The sequence below is a fragment of the Tursiops truncatus genome, chromosome 14 (assembly GCF_011762595.2).
Source record: "Tursiops truncatus isolate mTurTru1 chromosome 14, mTurTru1.mat.Y, whole genome shotgun sequence".
NCBI lineage: Eukaryota > Metazoa > Chordata > Mammalia > Artiodactyla > Delphinidae > Tursiops > Tursiops truncatus.
The window spans coordinates 2,288,222-2,308,478 of NC_047047.1; the positions used below are offsets into that span (position 1 = coordinate 2,288,222).

Genomic DNA, 20,257 nt, shown 5'->3' on the forward strand with positions numbered 1-20,257 from the left:
CCATCAAATGCATCTGCGATCTGCATCTACACCAATGTGCTCTTGGTTCTCTGCTGTTTCAATGGAAAAAGGGAAGTTTCTCCTGTCTGGGTTATTTCCTCGCCTATCCTCACTTCCCTGGCATTCACAGGGCTTCTCTCACCCACTTTCGCCTCCTTCCCTAACATCTTCATCTCCTCCTCCACTTTCACTTCTCCCCCATGTGCAATTCCTCCCCATCTTCACTTCCTCCCCCACCTTCACTTCCTCCTCCACTTTCACTTCCTCCCCACCTTCACTTCCCTCACTTTCACTTCCTCCCCATCTTCACTTCCTCCATCTTCACCTCCTCCCCACCTTCACTTCCCCCACCTTCACTTCCTCCCCATCTTCACTTCCTCCATCTTCACTTCCTCCCCATCTTCACTTCCCCCATCTTCACTTCCTCACCCAACTTCACTTCCTCCATCTTCACTTCCTCCCCAACCTTCACTTCCCCCCACCTTCACTTCCCACCACCTTCACTTCCTCCCCATCTTCACTTCCCCCATCTTCACTTCCCCCCATCTTCACTTCCTCCCCCATCTTCACTTCCCCCCATCTTCACTTCCTCCCCATCTTCACTTCCTCCTACCTTCACCTCCTCCCCACCTTCACTTCCTCCCCATCTTCACTTCCCCCCCATCTTCACTTCCTCCTACCTTCACCTCCTCCCCACCTTCACTTCCTCCCCATCTTCACTTCCCATCTTCACTTCCTCCCCCATCTTCACTTCCACCCATCTTCACTTCCTCCCCCATCTTCACTTCCCCCCATCTTCACTTCCTCCCCCATCTTCACTTCCTCCCCCATTCCATTGGAATTTGTACACACTCCAGCCTCCTTATCTCAGAACAAAACCAAGCCTTCGGGACCCAGGCTCTCCTTCATCTACACCACTTTGGTCCTCTCTGCCTGGCCCCACCCACATCCTCACCCCACTGCACTGTGGGTTCTGTTCCCACCACCCTACCACACCCGCTTTACTAAGGTCACCAATGACCTCATTTGCGCCAAATCCAGAGGACACCCTTCGGCTTTCACCTGACATCTCTGCACAGTGTAGATTCCCCTCTCCCTTGCCAATGGTGAGATTGGTTTTCTTCATTTGTCCTGGCTCTGGCAGGAAGTGCACAGAAGTGGTCCAGGGTTTGAGAAATGGTCCTGGGGTGACTGTCTGGAAGGGCTCCGCATGCATTTGGAAGTGTTAGCCCCAGGTTTGTTAAAATTGTAATAGAACAGACCTGACCTACTGCATTTCTAACACCACAGGCTCCCCTAGCACATAAACCCCCTCCACTGCCAGCCCAGCATCTCGTGGGAAACTCTGTGTCGATACACGGAGAAAACAGAAGGAAAATTACAACATTTGGTTCATCTAACCTTACATTCCTCCTCAGAAACAAATACCGCTGTGGATCTGTTATCAAAAGATGAAACTATTTTTGAAAAAGTACCACAGCAATTCAGCGGAGGAAGACAGTCTTTTCAACAAATGATGCTGGAGCAACTGGACACCCCCAGGCAAAACATCCAACACCCTCGACCCAACACCACACCTTATTCAATGAAAATTATATCAAAATGAATCACAGACTTAAAAACACATAAATGTAAAAAATGTAAAATTATAAAACATTTAGGGAAAAAGAAGGTCTTTGGGATCTAGGGCTCAGAGAAGAGTTCTTAGACTCGACACTAAAAGCAGCGTCCATAAAAGGAAAACAACCTCCTCTAAATGAAAAACCTTTGCTTAGTGAAATATCCTTTTAACAGGATGAAAACACAAGATACCAAGTGTGAGGAAATGTTAACAAACCACATATCTGATAAAGGGCTTGCAAGTGGGACGTACAAAGAACTCTGAACACTCAACAGTGAAAGCAAACAATCTGGTTAGGAAGTGGGCAAAAAACATGAATGGAGACAGGACACGTCTTCACGGAGGAAGGTACACAGTTGGCAGATAAGCACATGGAAAGAGGGTCACTGTCGTTTGCTATCAGAGAAACGCAAATTAAATCCACACTGAAATAACACTACATACCTGTCAGAATGGCTACAATACAAAATGGTGAAACACCAAATGCTCTCAAGGATGCAGAGACGCTGGGCCACTTACACACGGCTGGAGGGGATGTAAAACGGTTCAGCCACCCTAGCAAACGGTTCAGCAGTTTCTTATAAAACCAGACAGGCAACGACCACGCGACCTGAAGGCTTGGACCTCTGTCTAGAGAAATGAAGACTTAGGTTCACACGAAAACATGTACACAGATGCTCGTAGCAGTTTTATTTGATCTCAAACTGGAGTAAATATATCTTAAGTTAGAGAAAACTTAGCCATATTCACCAGTGCTTGCGAAAACACTGCCTCACCCCCGCCAGCCATTTAACAAAATAAAGTGAGCAGCTTAAAATGCCTTTTACGAAATTCTTTCCTGTTTTGTAGTTGATGCAAATCAGTGGATAATCAGGAGTTCTTGTATGTTAAAAGGGGAAGTTTTCAATTTAAATTATTAATATTCCAGGACTTTCTAACCCCTGAAATGACTTTTGAGACACAGAAGTAGAGAGAAATCCCTCCGGTTTAAATGCAGAGGCTCTGCCAGGCGCGCCAAGATCCTCACGCTTCCTCCTTGACACCATCCTAATGCCTCTTATCATACAGATGAATCATCAGAAATCACCACTCAGCTTTACTTCTTGCCTTTCTCATCAGAAAAGCTCATAAACTTCACATTTTACTTATGCTAATGTTTCTAAACAAACTTTGTTATCTTATTTGCATAATATCAAAATATTGTTTGAAATCTTACATTCATTCGTCTTAGTTAATTTCAAGCTCAGGGACACATGAGCACAAAGATGAGCTGAAGCCTCCCGGGACCCCACACTCCTCCACCCCGTGAAGCCTGGGCCTCTCTGCCCCGCACTTGCACACCATCATTACTGCTCATGATGCCAACGATGGTGGCAGAAGGGTCTCCAAAGGCCAGCCTGTGCATTACTTCTTCCAGAATTAGAGATACTCCTCCCTCAATTTAGTGCTGAATCGAAGACTCGTATAACTTACCATGTGCCAGGCACCTTTGTAAGCATTTACACGTTAATTAATTTACTCCTTATAACCACCTTATGAAGCAAGTAGTATGGTTATCCCATTTTACAGATAAGGAACGTGAGGCCCCGGGAGGCAAATAACCTGTTCATATCACACAAATAGGTGGCAGAGACAGGACTCAGACTAAGCAGTTCAGACCTGGGCCCTTAGCTAGGCCACCTCCCAAAAAGAATGGATGGATGGGGCTTCCCTGGTGGCGCAGTGGTTAAGAATCTGCCTGCCAATGCAGGGGACACGGGCTCAAGCCCTGGTCCAGGAAGGTCCCACAGGCCGCGGAGCAACTAAGCCCTTGTGCCACAACTACTGAGCCCGTGAGCCACAACTACTGAGCCGGTGCACCTAGAGACCGTACTCTGCAACAAGAGAAGCCACCGCAATGAGAAGCCCGCGCACCGCAACGAAGAGTGCCCCCACTTGCCGCAACTAGAGAAAGCCTGCATGCAGTGACAAAGACCCAATACATCCAAAGATAAATAAAATAAATTTATTAAAAAATTTAATAATAATAATAATAAAGAATGGATGGATGGATGGAGGGATGGAGGAATGGATGGAGTGATGGATGGAGGATTGGATGGATGGATGGAGGGATGGATGGACAGATGGATATACAAATGATTGAATGAACTAATGAAAAAGTTTGTCCTGTGTGGCCATAAGGTGCAAATGGGATCCGCATTGACCTGGGAGCCCCCTGGTTCTTAGGGCCTGTCTGTGGCCTCCGCATGGCAGCATCTAGCCTCAATCCCAACTTAGGACTTGCTTTTTCATGAACACTGTGATTGCCAAAGTGTAATGTCAGGAACGCAGAGCTGGGAGGCGGGAAACCTTATGTTGGCTGCAACACCAACCTGTGCGCTCTCAGGTACACTGGGGACCTGTTTCCCCATCTGTCAATGAGAGGGTTCAACTAGAGTAATTTCTAATATTTAACAAGTCTATGTTGTGATTTGTCCAAGTGAAAGTCCACTGGCAAGACCAGAAGGTCAGGAAGTGGGCATGAATCAAGACACTGGAGCACCCGGCAGAGGCTGAGTGTGGTCCAAGCTCCTGGCCCAAGAGACGGCCGCAGTGCTACGTAGCTGCGGCTCAGGGAGAGGCAGGAGATGAGGCCAGAGAAGAAGAGCTGAGACGGAGCCTCAAGAGCTTGCGGCACCGACTGTGATGCTGCAACTCTGCAGGCAACGGGGAGACACTGAGGGCTTTTACTGATTTATTTTGATTGTGGTACATACAATTCTACCCTTCTGCTCATTTTTACATGCACAGCTCAGTGGCATTGAGGACATTCACATTGCTATGCAACCATCCCCACCATCCGTCTCCAGAACTTTCTCATCTTCCCAACCTGAAACTCCGTCCGTTAAACACTCACTCCCCCTCCCCCGGTCCCTGGCCTCCCACACCTACTTTGGTCCCTATGGACTTGATGACTCCAGGGCCTCAGAGCATTTGTCTCTTTGTGACAGGCTTATTTCACTGAGCATAACATCTGTCAGGTGCACATATGTGTGTCACGTGTCAGATTTCCTTCCTTTTAGAGGCTAAACTCCATTGCAGGTATGGATGGCATTTTGCCTATCCATTCATCTGTCGACGGACACTTGGGTTGTGACCACCTTCTAGCTACTGAGAATAGTGCTGCTATGAATGTGGGTGTTCTCAATCTGTCTGAACGGAAGGGTTCTGAGTAGGTTACTGGTTGGACCAGAGTTTTCCTTTGGAAAGGTCTCCCTGGTGGTGCAGAGACGACGATGATGATGACAGCGGTGACATTTAATGGGTGCTTTCTATGCGCCAGGTACCGTCCCAAGTACTGGACGTGCACTCACTCACGTAACCCTCATTCCACCCTCACACCTGCTCCTGCGAGGAAGGTGCTCCGTCTCACCGTACATGTGGGCAAGTGGAGAGAAGTTGAAAACTCTGTCCAAAGTTATGCAGATAGCAAGAGACAGAGTCTGTAACTGAACCCGGGAAGCCTGCCTGCTCACACCAAACCCAGCACCACTCGGGATGTGCGGGGAGGGGAGGGCAGGGCTGCAGGATGGCGGCCCTTTGCGGGGCGTTTGGAATTATCCAGGCAGGAGCTGACAAGGGCTGTGAACTCAGGGAGCAGAGAAGGATGGTCGAGAGGGGAGAGATTTGAGAGTCTCGGGGTGCGATGGACAAGCTCCCCGTGAGTGAGTGACCATGGATGTGAGGAAGGGGAAAGGGGCTGAAGTGGTGGACAGCTTTTGAACTTGACTGCATACTGGAGAGAGGTGTCATCACTAAGAGAACACGCGTAAACCTGAAGGGAGGGCAGGGGACAATGGACAATACTTCTCTTCGGTACCTGCTGAATCTGAGATGTTATGGGGCATTCAGATAGAGGCAGTTATATTAGAGACACACTCAAAGGGAAGACCTCGTTGGGGGCACAGACTGGGCACTTGTTAGCGTGGGGAGGGTTAGAATCTTAGAAGCAGATGGGCTTGTTCATGGGTTGTGTGTCTAGAATAAAAGGGAGAGACTGAAACCCAGGGACTGGGGAGCCTCAAAGCCGGGTAGAGGGCACACTTGGGTTTGTAAATGTTAGAACCGACACGACAGCACAGAGAGAGGGGGTGAGGCACCATTGCGTTGCCCCGTGAGCCATCTGTTCTATTCGGGGGACGCCAAAGGTTAGGAGCTGGGTCAACAAAGAGAAGAGAGAGGACACTTACAGAGAAGCGTCAGAAGGGTAGGAGGATGTGGGATCCAAGGCGGTGAGAAAGTTTCCAGAGGGATGGGGTCCAGTGCCTCACAGAGACCAAATGAAAGGGGCCTGAAAGATGTCCCTGACTTCTGCAGTTAACATTACTGGTGACCTTGGCAAGAGCCGATCGGTCAATGTGGTGGAACCGCCCTGGGCTGGGCCTGGCGGAGTGGAGTGGATGTGGGGTACGGAAAGGTGTGGACAGGCGCCGGGATGAGGGGGAGAGGGCAGGGGCTGCTGAGGGGCCCTGGGGACAGCAGGCACATTCCCACCGAGGAAAGGAACTGTGCAGACATCCCAGGCCTGGGAGGCCGGAGGACGGGGTGACCAGACAAGACTCACCCCCAACAGAGGGGGCCACCTGAGAACAGACAGGGGCAGTAGGAACGGCTGGGCATCCACTGGGCAGAGACCCTGGAAAAGCTGGCGCTCTTGAAAAGGGAAATGCTCGGTGCTGATCTTGGCCGTGGGGCTGGCACACGCGCCCCGGAAATGGCAGAGGCTCTACGGAGTCACTGGCTACCAGTATAAAGTCAGTTCGTGCCACTGACTTGATAAAGTTAGTTCTGGGAATTGACCCTAAGGACAAATGAAAGAAAAAGCAAGTATGCTGGTCGTACAGTATTTACGGTATTATTTTTTAAAAGCTCACGTGGCTAACGGTATGGAAACTAGTTAAGTAAATTGGGAAACATATGCTCGATGGATGGAATATTCTGAGGTCATTAAAATGATGATTATGAAGCTCAAAGTGGTCATATGATAGTAAATGGAAATCAGTTTTGAAATGGTATGTATGTTCTAATTACCATGATGTAAAATGTGCTTTCACGTGAAAATATACATACTAGAATTCCTAAAAACGCTACTAGCTGTTGGTTGCGGATAATGGTAAGATTACGGGTGGGTTGTTTTCCTTCTGCATTTGGTAAACTCACTTTGAACGCTACAGTGCTAGTTAGAACAACAGAAAAGCAGCCTTGAATCTTCTTAGTTATCAGCCTATGGAAAAGAGAACATAGCTGAATATTTCCCCTCCATCCTCTGACGGTACGGAGGTCTACGAAGATGGAGTTGGGACGTCCCCGGTGGCGCAGTGGTTGAGAATCCGCCTGCCAATGGAGGGGACACGGGTTTGATCCCTGGTCCAGGACGATCCCACATGCCGTGGAGCAACTAAGCCCGTGAGCCACAACTACTGAGCCTGTGCTCTAGAGCCCGCGAGACACAATTACGGAGCCCGCGTGCCACAACTACTGAAGCCTGCACACCTAGAGCCCATGCTCCACAACAAGAGAAGCCCCCGCAATCAGAAGCCCGTGCACTGCAACTAGAGAGAGCCCGGGCACAGCAATGAAGACCCAACGCAGCCAAAAATAAATAAATTTATAAAAAAAAAAAAAGAAAAGAAGATGAAGTTTACGTGATACAGCGATTCCACTAGAACCCTTGCGCTCCATGGCGTGGAGGGTGAGTGTTTACGACCAGGGTGGTCCCCCTGCTCCCGTGGCAGCCTGGGTCACCCCGCAGGCCACAGCGCACGTGGATGCTGTTGACAGAAACGTGCTGGCTAAACTCAGCCTGCATGTCCTGCCAGGGTGGGGAAGGCGGGGAAGGGGAGAGAGGGCCATCCTGGCCAAGCCCGTAGCCAGCACGTGGCCCGCGCAGTGCCTGCAGCACCGGACCGGTCCCTGGGGGCCACCCACACGCTCTCATCCACTCCCACCCCCGGCACCTCAGTCTCAGGATGGAACGCCCCGTCCCAGATGCGTTGGTTTTGCTTCTCAGTCTCTTAATAGTGGTCTTCCACTATTTTGAGTTAAATTCTCTCCACTTTTTTTTTTTGTAAACTAGCATTTAGAGAGTTTATTAATACTCAGAACACTGATGTAAATGTATGTTTTGAAATAGCAACTCGCAGTCAAAGGGGAGCCAGTCTATCCCAGGGGCAGCGGCTGGAGGAGGAAGCAGGGGTGTCCGGCCTCCTGTCTGCAGGAATCTTCCTTCCCTCCCTGCAAGACACTGCTGCCAAGTCCTGTGACTCGGCTTCTGGTCTTTTCCAGCAATCCACCTTTCATAAGAGGACAGAAGTTATCCTCATCACAAGAAGAATAATTTTCCTGGTAACTATGCATGGTGACAGATGTGAACCAGACTTACTATGGTAAGTTCTGCAATATACAGGCAGACCTCGGAGATACTGTGGGTTCGGTTCCAGACCACCGCAGTGCAGCGAATATTGCAGTAAAGCGAGTCACACAAAATTTTGGTTTTCCAGTGCATATAGAAGTTATGTTTATGCTATACTTTACTAAGTGTAGCATTATGTCTAATAAATGCACATGTCTTAATTAGAAAATACTTTATTGCTAAAAATCGCTAACCATCACCTGAGCCTTCAGCGAGCCTGATTGCTTTGCTGCTGGAGGGTCTGGCTCGGTGCTGATGGCTGCTGACTGGGCTGGGGGGTGGCAGCAGTAAGTCTGCCACATCGACTGACGACTCTTCCTTTCCTGAACGATTTCTCTGCAGCCTTCAATGCTGTTTGATAGCATCTTCCCCCCAGTTGAACTTCTTTCAAAACTGGAGTCAATCCTCTCAAACCCTGCTGCTGCCTCATCAACTAAGTTTATGGAATATTCTAAATCCTTTGTTGTCACTTCAACAATCTTCACAGCATCTTCATCAGGAGTAGATTCCAACTCAGGAAACCACTTTCTCTGTTCATCCGTAAGAAGCAACCCCTCATCCGTTAGTTTTCTCATGAGATGGCAGCAATTCAGTCACATCTGCAGGCTCCACTTCTAATTCTAGTTCTCTTGCTGTTTCCACCACATGTGCAGTTACTTTCTTCACTGAGGTCTCAAACCCCTCAAAGTCATCCATGAGGGTTGGAATCAACTTCTTCCAAACTCCTGCTAATGTTGATATTTTGACCTCTTCCCATGAATCAGGAACGTTCTTAATGGCGTCTGGAATGATGAATCCTTTCCAGAAGGTTTTCAGTTGACTGGGCCAGATGCATCAGAGGAATCCCTGTCTGTGGCATCTACAGGCTTATAAAGGTACTTCTTAAATGGTAAGACTCGAACGTTAAAACTCCTCCCTGAGTAATTTCACGGGCTGCAGAATGGATGCTGTGTTAGCAGGCACAAAAACAACATTAATCTCATTTTCCACGTCCATCAGAGCTCTGGGGTGACCAGGTGCGTTGTCAGCGAGCAGTAGTATTTTGAAGGAAACCTTTTTTTTCTGAGCAGTAGTTCTCAACAGCAGGCTTAAAGTATCCAGTAAAGCATGTTGTAAACAGATGTGTTGTCATGTTCCACTTATAGAGCACAGGCATAATTCTTAAAGGCCTGAGGATGTTCAGAATGGTAAGTGAGCACTGGCTTCAACTTAAGGTCACCAGCTGCATAGCCCCTAACAAGACAGTCAGCCTGTCCTTCGGAGCTCTGAATTCAGGAACTGAGCTCTCTTCTTTAGCTATGCAAGTCCTGGATGGCATCCTTTTCCAGTAGAAGGCTGTTTCACCTACACTTAGCATCTGTTGCTTACTGCAGCCACCTTTATTAGTTATTCAGCTGGATCTTCTGGATAACTTGCTGCAGCTTCTACACCAGCACTTGCTGCTTCACCTGGCACTTTTTATTTTTTATTATTTTTTAAGATCTTTTGGCCTCGCTGCGTGGCATGTGGGATCTTATTTCCCCGACCAGGAATCAAACCGCGCCCCCTGAGCTGGAAGCGTGGAGTCGTAACCACTGGGCCGCCAGGGAAGTCCCCACCTTGTACTTTTATGTTACGGAGGCAGCTTCCTTCCTTAAACCTCATGAACTAATACCTGCTCGCTTCAAACTTCTCTTCTGCAGCTTCTTCACCTCTCCCAGCCTTCACAGAGTTAAAGAGTTAGGGCCTTGCTCTGGAGTAGGCTTTGGCTTAAGGGACTCTTGTGACTGTTACGATTTTCTATCCAGACACTACAACTTTCTCCACGTCAGCAATAGCGCTGTTTGCTTTCTTATGTCTGTGCGTGTTCACTGGGGCAGCACTTTTAATTTCCTTCAAGGACTTTTCCTCTGCATACACAACTTGGCTAACCGTCTGGCACAAGAACCCTAGCTTTCAGCCTGCCTTGGCTTCCGACATGCCTTCTTCATTAAGCTTCATCATTTCAAGTTTTTGATTTAAAGTGAGAGATGCGTGAACCTCCTCTCACCTGAACACTAGAAGCCACTGTAGGGTATTAATTGGCTGAATTTCAATACTGTTGTGTGTCAGGGAGCAGGGAGGCCTGGGCAGAGGGAGAGAGACAGGGAGCAGCTGGTCGGTGGACAGTCAGAACACACACACATTTATCCATTAAGTTCACCATCTTACATGGGTGTGACTCGTGGGCCCCCCAAACAATTACAATATAGTAACGTTAAAGATCACTGATCACAGATCACCCTAACAAATATGGTAATAATGAAAAAGTTTGAAATATTGCGACGATTACTAAAATGTGACAGAAATACACAGAGAGCAAATGCTTTGGGAAAACAGCACCAACAGCCTTGCTCCATGCAGGGTTGCCACAAACCTTCAATTTGTATACATATATAAAAATGCAATATCTGGGAAGCACAATAAAAGGAGGTGTGCCTGTGTACAAATACCAAACCATTATGTTGTGCACCTGAAACTAATATAATAAAAGGGAATCAATTTAATAAGTGAGATCATTATAAATTCAAATGTAAGCACGTGAAACATAAATCAGAATTTAGAGATTCATCTGCAATAGACAGATTTAAAAATATAATTAGTATGCCTGATGCTTCCAAGGGGCATTACAGCGTACAGGAATCACCTGGATGAAATTAGGGAAGAGGGCGGGAATCTCACCCCCTTCGCCTTTTCTGCACCGAGTAGCCTATTCGGTTGTAAACTACTCCACCTGGTGGTTAAACCAGGGTACTAGTCGCTAGAAATCTGGACACTTCAAGGCGAAATTCACTATTTTCTGTTATAAAATTTATGAATGAGCTTTAAAAAGTTCAAACCACACATGAAAGAAGAAAGTAAAAAATAATCAATAATTTCACTGCATAAAGATATCTGGACACAAACAGATTTTATAAGTCAAATACGGGCATAAAGATATCTAGATACAAATACATTTTATAAGTCAAATACAGGCATGTAATACATGAATATTCTTTGATAGAAGAGAAATAGTTACCACTTGCTTTTTTCACTTCAAATGAATCAACGTCTCAACACAATTCAGGAATGAGAGCTAGTCCGTATCTGATCACGTTAGCATGAATAAAAACTCGGAATCCTTTCACCCAGCAATTAGGGTAACCTCTGTGGACCTCTGTTAAGGGGTGTGTGTGTCAGAGGTTGCACACCAATGGGACCCTGAGTCCGGCCCCTGACCCCTGGGGCCCGTGGTCTCTCACTGTCCAGCACGCGCACGTGGCCTCCCTGGGGAAGCCTCTGGCTGGTGACAGCTGGACGGAAAGAGCCCTAAGCTCCCCTCTGCTGCCCCTTCCGGAGGACACTTCACACCTGGAGCAGGGTTTCCCTGTGTGTGATCCCCGGACCGGCTGCAGCCGCATCGCCTGGAGCTAGCTGGACATGCAAACTCAGCTAGAAATGCCTGCTCTAGGCCTCCTGCCGAAACTCGGTGGGGGGGGGGGGGGGCGGGGGCGGGCCTGGAACGTGTCTTAAGTCCTCCAGACGACTCTGACGCCCGTCTGAGAACCACGATCTAGAACACTGATGAAACATCCCCTTCTTTCTTATTCACTTGTCTCTCACCTCACTATTAACCTTCAAAATGTTCCCTCCACACGGGATTGGGTTACTACGCTTCAACTGACCGCCACAGGGGTTACACTATTCACTGACCTGGTAGTTACGGGTCACCCTGACAAAGTAACGGGATGGGATGACACACACTTCACATACATCACGAGGGACTTGATCTTGGACTTAAGCTTTCAAAACCCAGGGTCTGAGCCCTCTCTCCAGCTCTGCTTCTTGCACTCTGGTCCCAGCCATCAGCTACGTCACCTGACTCGGTGCACTGCCTCCTGCCTGAATTCCCTGCTCCACCCGAGGCCCCCTGAACACGAGGAGGGTCGGATGCACACACAGGGCGCGCCAGCCTCCGCTCAGAACGTGCAGTGATTCCCGTCTGCTGCCAGGGAAACCATGGCCTTCCAGCCCTCCCCGTCACCCCGCCCGGCTCTGCCCTGTCCTCTCACTATCCTCCTCCCTCTGCTCCGCCCACACCTGCCAGCTCCCGGGGTTTGGCATTAGGCCAGCCCCTCAACCGGGGCCCTCCGGTGCCAAGTGTAAGATGCTTACTCCTTGCTGCCTTCACGGCTCCCTGCAACAGCTGCCCCCCCTCGCTGTGCCAGTCCCAACCCCGCTTCCCTGCTCCAGGGCACCCTCCACCACGCGCAAGGCCAGCCACATAACACCTTATCGTCCCCCCAGCCGGCACGCAAGCTTCTGTTTCTGGTCCCTAAACCTCCTCAGCACTCCCCGTGGGGCTGCGTCTATCAGCATCTGTTGGGTAAATGGAAGAGCGCAGGGCTCTGCGAGGGACCCCGCGCCTTCGCTCTGGAAGGCGTCAGCCCGCTTTGCGCCCGGGAGCTAGGCTGGAAGTGCTACCAAGGCCCCAGGCAGGGCACATCCTGAAACCCAGCCGGCTCCAGGCAGCCACGCCCAGTCCAGCCGTCCAGGAGAGAGGTGCACAGAGTAACGTGTGTGGGAAAATAAACTTTCATTTTTTGGTTTAGAATTCGCACATCCCAGAATATGTTTCCCCAAGTAAGCAAGTCTTCGCAGGCAGAGCCATTAGACGGTGTAAAATTGCCCACACGCGCCTTCCCTCGGGCACTGGCTACAGAAACGTCCTAAGGGAAGGCTGTCCCCTGAGCTCCATCGGGGATTCAGTGCACAGATCTCTTCCAGAAGCCCTGCCTCCTGACTGGCTCGGGGACCTCTGAGTTCCTGCGCCAGCCTCATCTCCGACAATAATCTATGCTCACACCTATTCTTTCTTTCTTTCGGCCGTGCCACGCGGCACGTGGGATCTTAGTTCCCCAACCAACCAGGGATCCATGCCCCCAGCATTGGAAGTGCAGTCCTAACCACTGGACCGCCAGGGAAGTCCCCTGCATTACTTTTCTATGGCTGCTGTAACCAACCACAAGCATAATGGCTGAAAACAGCACGAATTTACTGCCTTGCAGTTCCGTGGGCTAGAGGTCCAACCCCGAGGCTTACCTCACTGGGTTAAAACCAGGGTACGGGCAGGCAGCATTCCTTCCTGGCGGCCCGCAGCACCTTAACATTAAGGCTAGGGTTCACTCGCCTGATTAGACTAAAAGTATAGACTATTCAATGTTCAAATTTTTTAATTTTTCTAATTTAAAGGAAACAGATTTCCGACACCACAAGCAAGTTATTGTTACTCTATTTATTGAGCTCTGAAGTTAAGTAAATCATTGAAGAATATTCTGAAAGACTTGGTACTACGATGAAATGAGTAGTAACAGCCACACACTAGATGTTTTAGAAATACCCATCCATTCCCTCCAAGCCACTCCTGTCTGTCACCTCTCGAACCGCCCTGTCATGCACTCTGCCCAGCAGCACATCTCAATTCTCATCTGTGTGACCCACGAGTGGGTTCCACTCTGTGGGGACAGCTAAGTTTGTAACTTAAAGATCCGCTTTGGAGTTTGGGTGGCTTATTGTAGGTCTCCAGATTCTCCCTGCAAACCCTCTGAGATCCAAAGTGATTTCTCCCAACATGCCGGGGAGTCTCTGAGGCAGTATGTGGACATGAGGGCAAGATGACGGTGGTGGGCTGGCCCCTTGCCCTATGGACCCCGCAGATCCCAATGCAGGGGGTGGACAGGGAGAGGAGGGGCAGGGAAGGCAGGAGGGTGGTTGACAGGGGAGACCTCAGAGGGCGATGCCGCACAGGCAGTCAGAAACGCCCATCCCATCCCACACGATGATACTAGAGCTTATGTTTAGGAAGCCTATATATAAAGACCAAAACGAGCCCACTATGCTCTTTAAACAAGTAATTTCAAGGTAGGAACAAGAAACCCAGAAACTAAAATTGAGATGACCATAAAGTTTTGAATTCGTCCCGTCCTTGTCATGAACTGAATGGGCATTCTCAACGAGGCGCTGTGGAGACCCTCAGGCCAGGAACGGACTTCCGGGGTTCCGTGAACCCCTCAGCATTACAGGATGGTACTCTTGTATACGCTGCCTTTCCAGGGCAAGGAGCCTTTGTTTTCACCTAATTCCATTGCTCCAACATGGATGAGAATTTTTACATAGTTTACATTCGCATCATCTTGAAAGAGAACCAGCGCTGATGATGTATGGGAGGCCCTCTAGCTTGAGCGGTATTCGTGTGCAGAGATGTTTCTAGAAAGCCTCCAGCACCCGGGTGTCAGGCTGCAGCTGGCTGACGCTCCTGTCACCACCCGTGGGCAGCCGGCTGGGGAGAAGAGAAGCCAGGTCCAGGAGGGCCCTTGGAAGAGGGAACGTCCACAGGAGTTCCAGCCAGGCCGGCTAAGCCAGCCCGTCTCAGGGATGCAGGGATGCCCACGGCGCAGCTCAGACCGTCACGCAGCTGGCACTGCCTTCCTGTCACTTCTTCCCTCAGGAAGACAAGGCCCCGGGGGATGTGCAGGGGGCCGGCTACCAAGAGTAACTGGGGCGCAATCTCTGAATGCTGCCCGCCGGGCAGGGCCCACGTCCTCCTCGAGGCAGTTTTGACGTTTTTGGTCGACGCTGGCAACGGAGAGTCACCAGGGCCTGCTGTCTCAGAAACTGCCAGGTATCTCACCCCAGTTCTGAGTGGTCCGCGGAGCCCTGGAAAGCAGGGATCCTGCCCCCACCTTTCAGACCAGAGGGCGGAGGCTCGGTGTGGGTGGAGGGCGGTGGTCTCCGGAGCACGTGTCACCCCAGGCCTCGCAGAAGCTCCCGGCCGACCTGCCAGGTGAGGTCCCGTCCTCAGCTCCGTGTCATTACTGCTCAGTCAACACTTCTCAGCAGGACCTAATTGCCTTCTAATTGTTTTCCCTGTGTTTGTTGTTTTTCTAATTAGAGACGCAAATTCTAAGCTTTGAGGACAAAAACTCTGTTGACTACTTTTTGTAACCCCCTTCCTGGGGGAACCAGAGGAGCCAGCAGTAAAGACGCCAGGGACTGGTGGAAGAATCCGGACTTGCAAGGCAGATGAGCAGGCAGAGCCCACCTCCTGAGCTATCGGAACGTCTGAGCGAGGGGTCGGTAGTGGCGTCCTTCCCCCAGGGGGAATGCTGACTCCCGAACCTGGCGTGAGGGGGCGCTGGGCACAGACAGCAGAATCCTCCCGCTGCCTCTGTTGCGGGGAGAAACACGCACAGACCCGCACCGCCCGCGAGCTCGGGCTGGGGAGGAACAGACGGCAGGGAGGAAAGGGTGCTGGGGACAGTGGCCGGGCCGCTCACGGGCACCAGGCAGCGGAGGGGCGGTGCGGCTGGGGGGCTCTGCAGGCAGGGCTGAGCCTGGGGAGGCGGGTGGAGGCCAGCGTTCCTTAGCGGTGAGGGGCCCCGACAGCTGCGGCGGCGACCACTCTGCACAGCTCTGCAGCGACCCAGGCCTGACCCTGGGGCACAAGTCCCACCTTCAGGGACGGGACCTGCTGTCTGCTAGGACTGCCCCTGCGCCCGCTCCACCACTGCTGCCGTGGGAGCTGCCCTTGGTCCGAAGTGGCCCCAGCTCCCTAGTCTGTCGGAAGAACCCCGAGAAGTGAGAGGCCAGGTTGGGAGCCGAGCGCCCGGGAGACCTGGGACACGGCCCCCATCCTGCAGGATGTCCGCCCAGCCCAGAAATCCTGAGAGGCTCCCAATAAGTCCCCCTTTTCAGTGGTCCCCCTTTCAGCCCAGGTCTGGGGTTCTTGCCACCTGCCACCGACAGGTCCTCACATAGCCAAACACAACCACCTACCGATGTGCAGTGTCCAGCTCCCTTTCCTTTATCTGCAAATCGCCGTGAAACACGCCTCTCCTCTACCACCCTCCCCTCACTTCAAGGCAATACAAAATTCAGTGTAATAGTGGGGGACCCCGAGCGGGCACAGGGACGACGGTGTCCTCGGCGGAGAAGTCTACAGGGTTCGAATGCCATCAGGAGAGTTTGTGTGAACCTTGCATTCTCGACTTGGAGAGAAGGACCTCACACCGTGAGGCTGGCTCCCCCGCGGAGGTTTCAATCATTTTTAAGAGAAGTACCATCAGGTCTTGGGAAAATGAAAAAGGAATAAATTTGGAGTTCTCGTGAACAGTTTTCATAGAAGATCCAAAAGTGGTCCTAACTTTTGTTAAAGCTAAAGTAGCAGTGATTTCATGAAAAGTAACAGGAATTTACCACTTTATTAAAGGGGTCTCCTCCCATCCGTTAAAGAAAATTTCCTAGAAGGAACCTGTCTGGTTTGTATTTATAACTTGTTAAATAAATGTCTGATGAATAAAAATTGAGTAAGAAAAAGCACTAACACAGCAAGACTAGGACCCCGTATTCTGCTACTGCAGGAACAGTGCCTGAAAGGCTGAGGCCCTGCGTAAAACCCAGGTTTTATCAGGATCAGGTAGAGGAGGCCAACAGGCCAGCAAGTGACTGCCTGAAAGGCACGCGGCAGGCACGTGGTTTACTGTGGCCAGGGACCCGCTAACCCTGGGAGGGGCCCTCCCTCCAGGCAGCAAGGCCCCAAGACGTCTGGAAACACATGGTTAAAGCAGGCCTTCACTCCAAAAATCATGGCCTTTAAATACCTTCTGATTCTAATGAAATACCTAATTCTACCTTATGGTTCCTTTTTTGAAATATATATTATAAATGTTATTATTTAGTTTAAAAAGCTAATGTCCTGTGCTGAAGGAAGGAATACACTGATATGACTTGAATTGTTTTTTCCCCACATTTTGCACCTCTATAGTAATTTATATTTTCCGAGAAATGACAGAAAAAAATTCTGACAATATTTTGCTCAGTGTTGAAGCTCAGCAGTTTTTATAGCTTAGTGCTCAAAGATTACTTTCAGTTTTCAGTAATGCGTTCCTGGTGTCTTAACCAAAGGCTTACAATAAGAAGAACATCTTCTGTAGCCCACAAAGTTGGTCACCAAAGAAGGTGGCAGTATTTCCGTGAGATGATGATGATTTTTACGGCCCCTTGACTGTTAATTTGGAGGAATGGGTCACAGGCTTCCTGGTAGAGGCGCTTGACATCAACACTCGTGCAAACACAAGGTGCTGGCCCTCCCTTACAAACACTGAGAGCTCCTCGCGGCTGCCACCTCCCGTGGTGTGTGAGGGCTGAGCATCTGTGTCAGTGGGGCTGCTGGATCGAGTGTAGCCTGGACGCCTTAACAGATAATGGAAACACTCGGTCTACAGCACGCAGCTACCCCACGTACAGCATCGTGTTTCTGTTTCTTCTGAGGAGTCAAGGTAGTGAACTGTCATTCATTTTCAAGGAAACTGCCTGCTTACACCATGACCCCCACTCCTTCCCTCGTCCAACTGAGATCCTGTGCACTTGGGTTTAAGCAAATGACAGTGGTTAAGGAGGGGTTTCTTGAGGAAAATCACAACCCACACTGATAGGGGACCTGCTCTGGGCTCCGCGGCTCCTGTGGATTTTACTGAACCCTCTAACCCTGGGACAGGGGCTGCTGTGCTCCCCTCCTCACAAGCGACCACCCAGCTGTGAGGAGGTCAGCTGCCCGAGGTCACACATAAGCCCCGGAGACTGTTCTCGAGCTCCTACATCCCAACTCACGGTAGTCTTTCATTCACTTTTATCGTAAAATGGTTCATAATAAAAATCACACGTATCACATTTGAAAGGTACAGTAAAGTGGACACTCATGTAACCCTCCTCCTAGCCAGACAAAGATTATGACCAATACCCTTGACCCCTGCTCCCACCAGCTCAGGCCCAAGATCTCACCATGGTGTCTGCTTCGCCTGCTGGATCTAGGGCTGCACACAAAGGGCGGACTTATTGTCCTTAAACCCCCCCCCAAACCCTCCTCATGCCCGTGGTTCTCAGTATCATAGGGAGGGACCCCTCTGGGCATCTTGTGAGAGCAATGGAACTATGTAGCCCAGAAAAAGTGACGCATGTATAGAACCCTGGAACTACTTCAAGGTTTCACAGACACGCTAAAGCCAGATCCTCAGAACTAATTCATACTGTAACCGCAAGTCTGTACCCAGCTTGGAAGGTACTATGCTAAGTGAAATAAACCAGAAAGAGAAAGGCAAACTCAGGCGTGGTATCACTTATACGTAGAATCTTTAAAAAAAAAAAAAAAAGTCACACTCAGAAACAGAGAGTGGAATGGTGGTTGCCGGGGGCTTGGAGGGGGGACTGGCCTGTTGTCCTCCGCAGAGGCTCAGCTGGGCTCCTGACAAAGACGCTCCAGGGGCTTCACTCTTCTCAACAAGGACTCTCAGCCCTCAGTTTTGGAAGATATGTTGTAACAACTGCTCTCTGGGAAAACGAGTGAGTCCAAGTCCGTCCTGTCATTAAGTTAGCAGCGTGGCTCTGCTGGGTCAGATGTGTGGGGCTGGGCCTTTCCGTCCGCAAAAGGCGGTCTCTTGATTGGATTTTGCTGAATGCTCCTTTCAGGTCGAATGTGCCAAGATTCTGAGTTATGCTTCTAAAGCTCTCTTCTGAAAAAGTTTTAAAAGTAAAGCAGCAGAACAAAGCTAAACAGTTGTAAATAATGATTTTGAGAAGGTAACCTTTACGACATTGCATTTAGCATAAATCAGCTCCCAACTCCAACGTGCGACGGTGCTGCTTGACCCGGCCAGCGCCTGCCTCCTGCGCGTCCGCCGCGTGCCAGGTGCACAGGCCCCCTCCTTTCCCGCCCAGACACTCAGCGCTTCTTCCAGGTGAACTTCCTGCGGGCTCCCTCCTGGCCCGGCTTCTTCCGCTCTCTGACACGGGGATCGGCAGTAAGCAGTCCCGCTGCAGCATAAAAAGAGATGCCTTTATGAACCATGGAAATCGCAGGAAGGCAGGAGAAGCGCCTGAACCGGCAGCTCCTGCCGTCAGAGGAAGAGCGCCCAGGCCCACAAGCAGTTCCCAGCCTCGTGTACAACTCAGGACAGCAGTCCGCTTTCACTCTCCTAAGCTATCTTCCCAGCTTCCGAGACAAACACCAGGTACATTGCTTGAGTCTGCTTTTCTTCTCCTATGAGAGATACGACTCCCTTTTGGTTTTTAAACTTGTTCAACTTAAGACAAAGCTGCTCTGCTGTGCCAGTCGCTACTCACTGCCAGGGAACTTGCCCGGCACACTTACTATTACAGATGTGAAAGTTTTAAGAGGGAGAAAAGCAAAACTTCCTGGGTGGCGAAGTGTGTGGAAGTATACAGACACCACACAGTAACAGTGCCCGTGAATATACCGACACATAGCATATGACTTATCAAACATATCTGAGAAAAGAAACTTATTTTTCTAATTTGTGTGATAATAATATTTCTTGGTACTTTGTTTCAGAATCTAAAAAAGGTTTTAGAGTTGTGTTCTCAGCACAAGGCGTTGGTTCCAGAAGAGTAAAGTCAGTTTAGACTGGAAGCTCCCGGTCTCCCACCATCAGGAGTAATTACAGCTTCTGAGCAATAAACGAGTCACTCTCCGCGTACAGCCCCGATGGGAGTGCCCAGTGGTGGCCCGTGTGGGGTGTTGGTAACGACCACAAGAACACCAGCGACGAGAAAACTCTTTAACTGTTTATAAATACGTAAACAGACCGGAGTTTGTCTTTTTCACCTTTCCAGCACTAGCGCTTCTCGTCAGTGTATGCGAGGCTTCTGTCCTTTATTAAGGTACTTTCAATGGCCACACGGCACAGGCAAAATTCACATTTTACGCTTGTCATATACCCACAGCTCTCGCATTTACTTGTACTTAGGGGGTGTGGAATAACACAACGTTTTGTGCGGAAGGCAAACAAGACCTGTCTACATTCTAGTTTAAATGATAAGTAATGATGCTTTATTACTTTTCAATATGCACAGAAACTCAAAACTAGCAGAATTGTTAAGTGAGGTCCTATCAAATGATTTTAATGACTAGATATGAGTCCTACAAAATGGTGAACTGTTTATAAGCAAATGGATTTTTAGAGGTTTAAAAAAATTAACTTGCCTAAGCTAATTAGGCAAGTTAATTAGCTTAGGCCCTATCTGCAGCATGGGATCAGAACCCCAGCGGCGCAGTGGGAGGGCAGGGGCAGGGCCCACGTCACTTGCCCAGAGGGGCTCCTGGACTCAGAGGC

The 20,257-nt window shown here is 49.8% G+C and overlaps 2 protein-coding genes across 2 annotated transcripts in view; both read right to left on the bottom strand.

The window, feature by feature from the left end:
* Window positions 1-20,257, bottom strand: part of GPR45 (G protein-coupled receptor 45) — a 91,896-nt gene that overhangs the window by 67,005 nt on the left and 4,634 nt on the right. The window lies entirely within an intron of this gene.
* The window catches only part of MRPS9 (mitochondrial ribosomal protein S9), a 41,312-nt gene continuing 39,295 nt past the window's right edge, over window positions 18,241-20,257 (bottom strand). Inside the window, exon 11 of the mRNA XM_004312580.4 lies at window positions 18,241-18,938. Coding sequence (XP_004312628.1) covers window positions 18,847-18,938 — 92 coding nt within the window. The 3' untranslated portion in view covers window positions 18,241-18,846. The remainder of the gene's footprint in view (window positions 18,939-20,257) is intronic.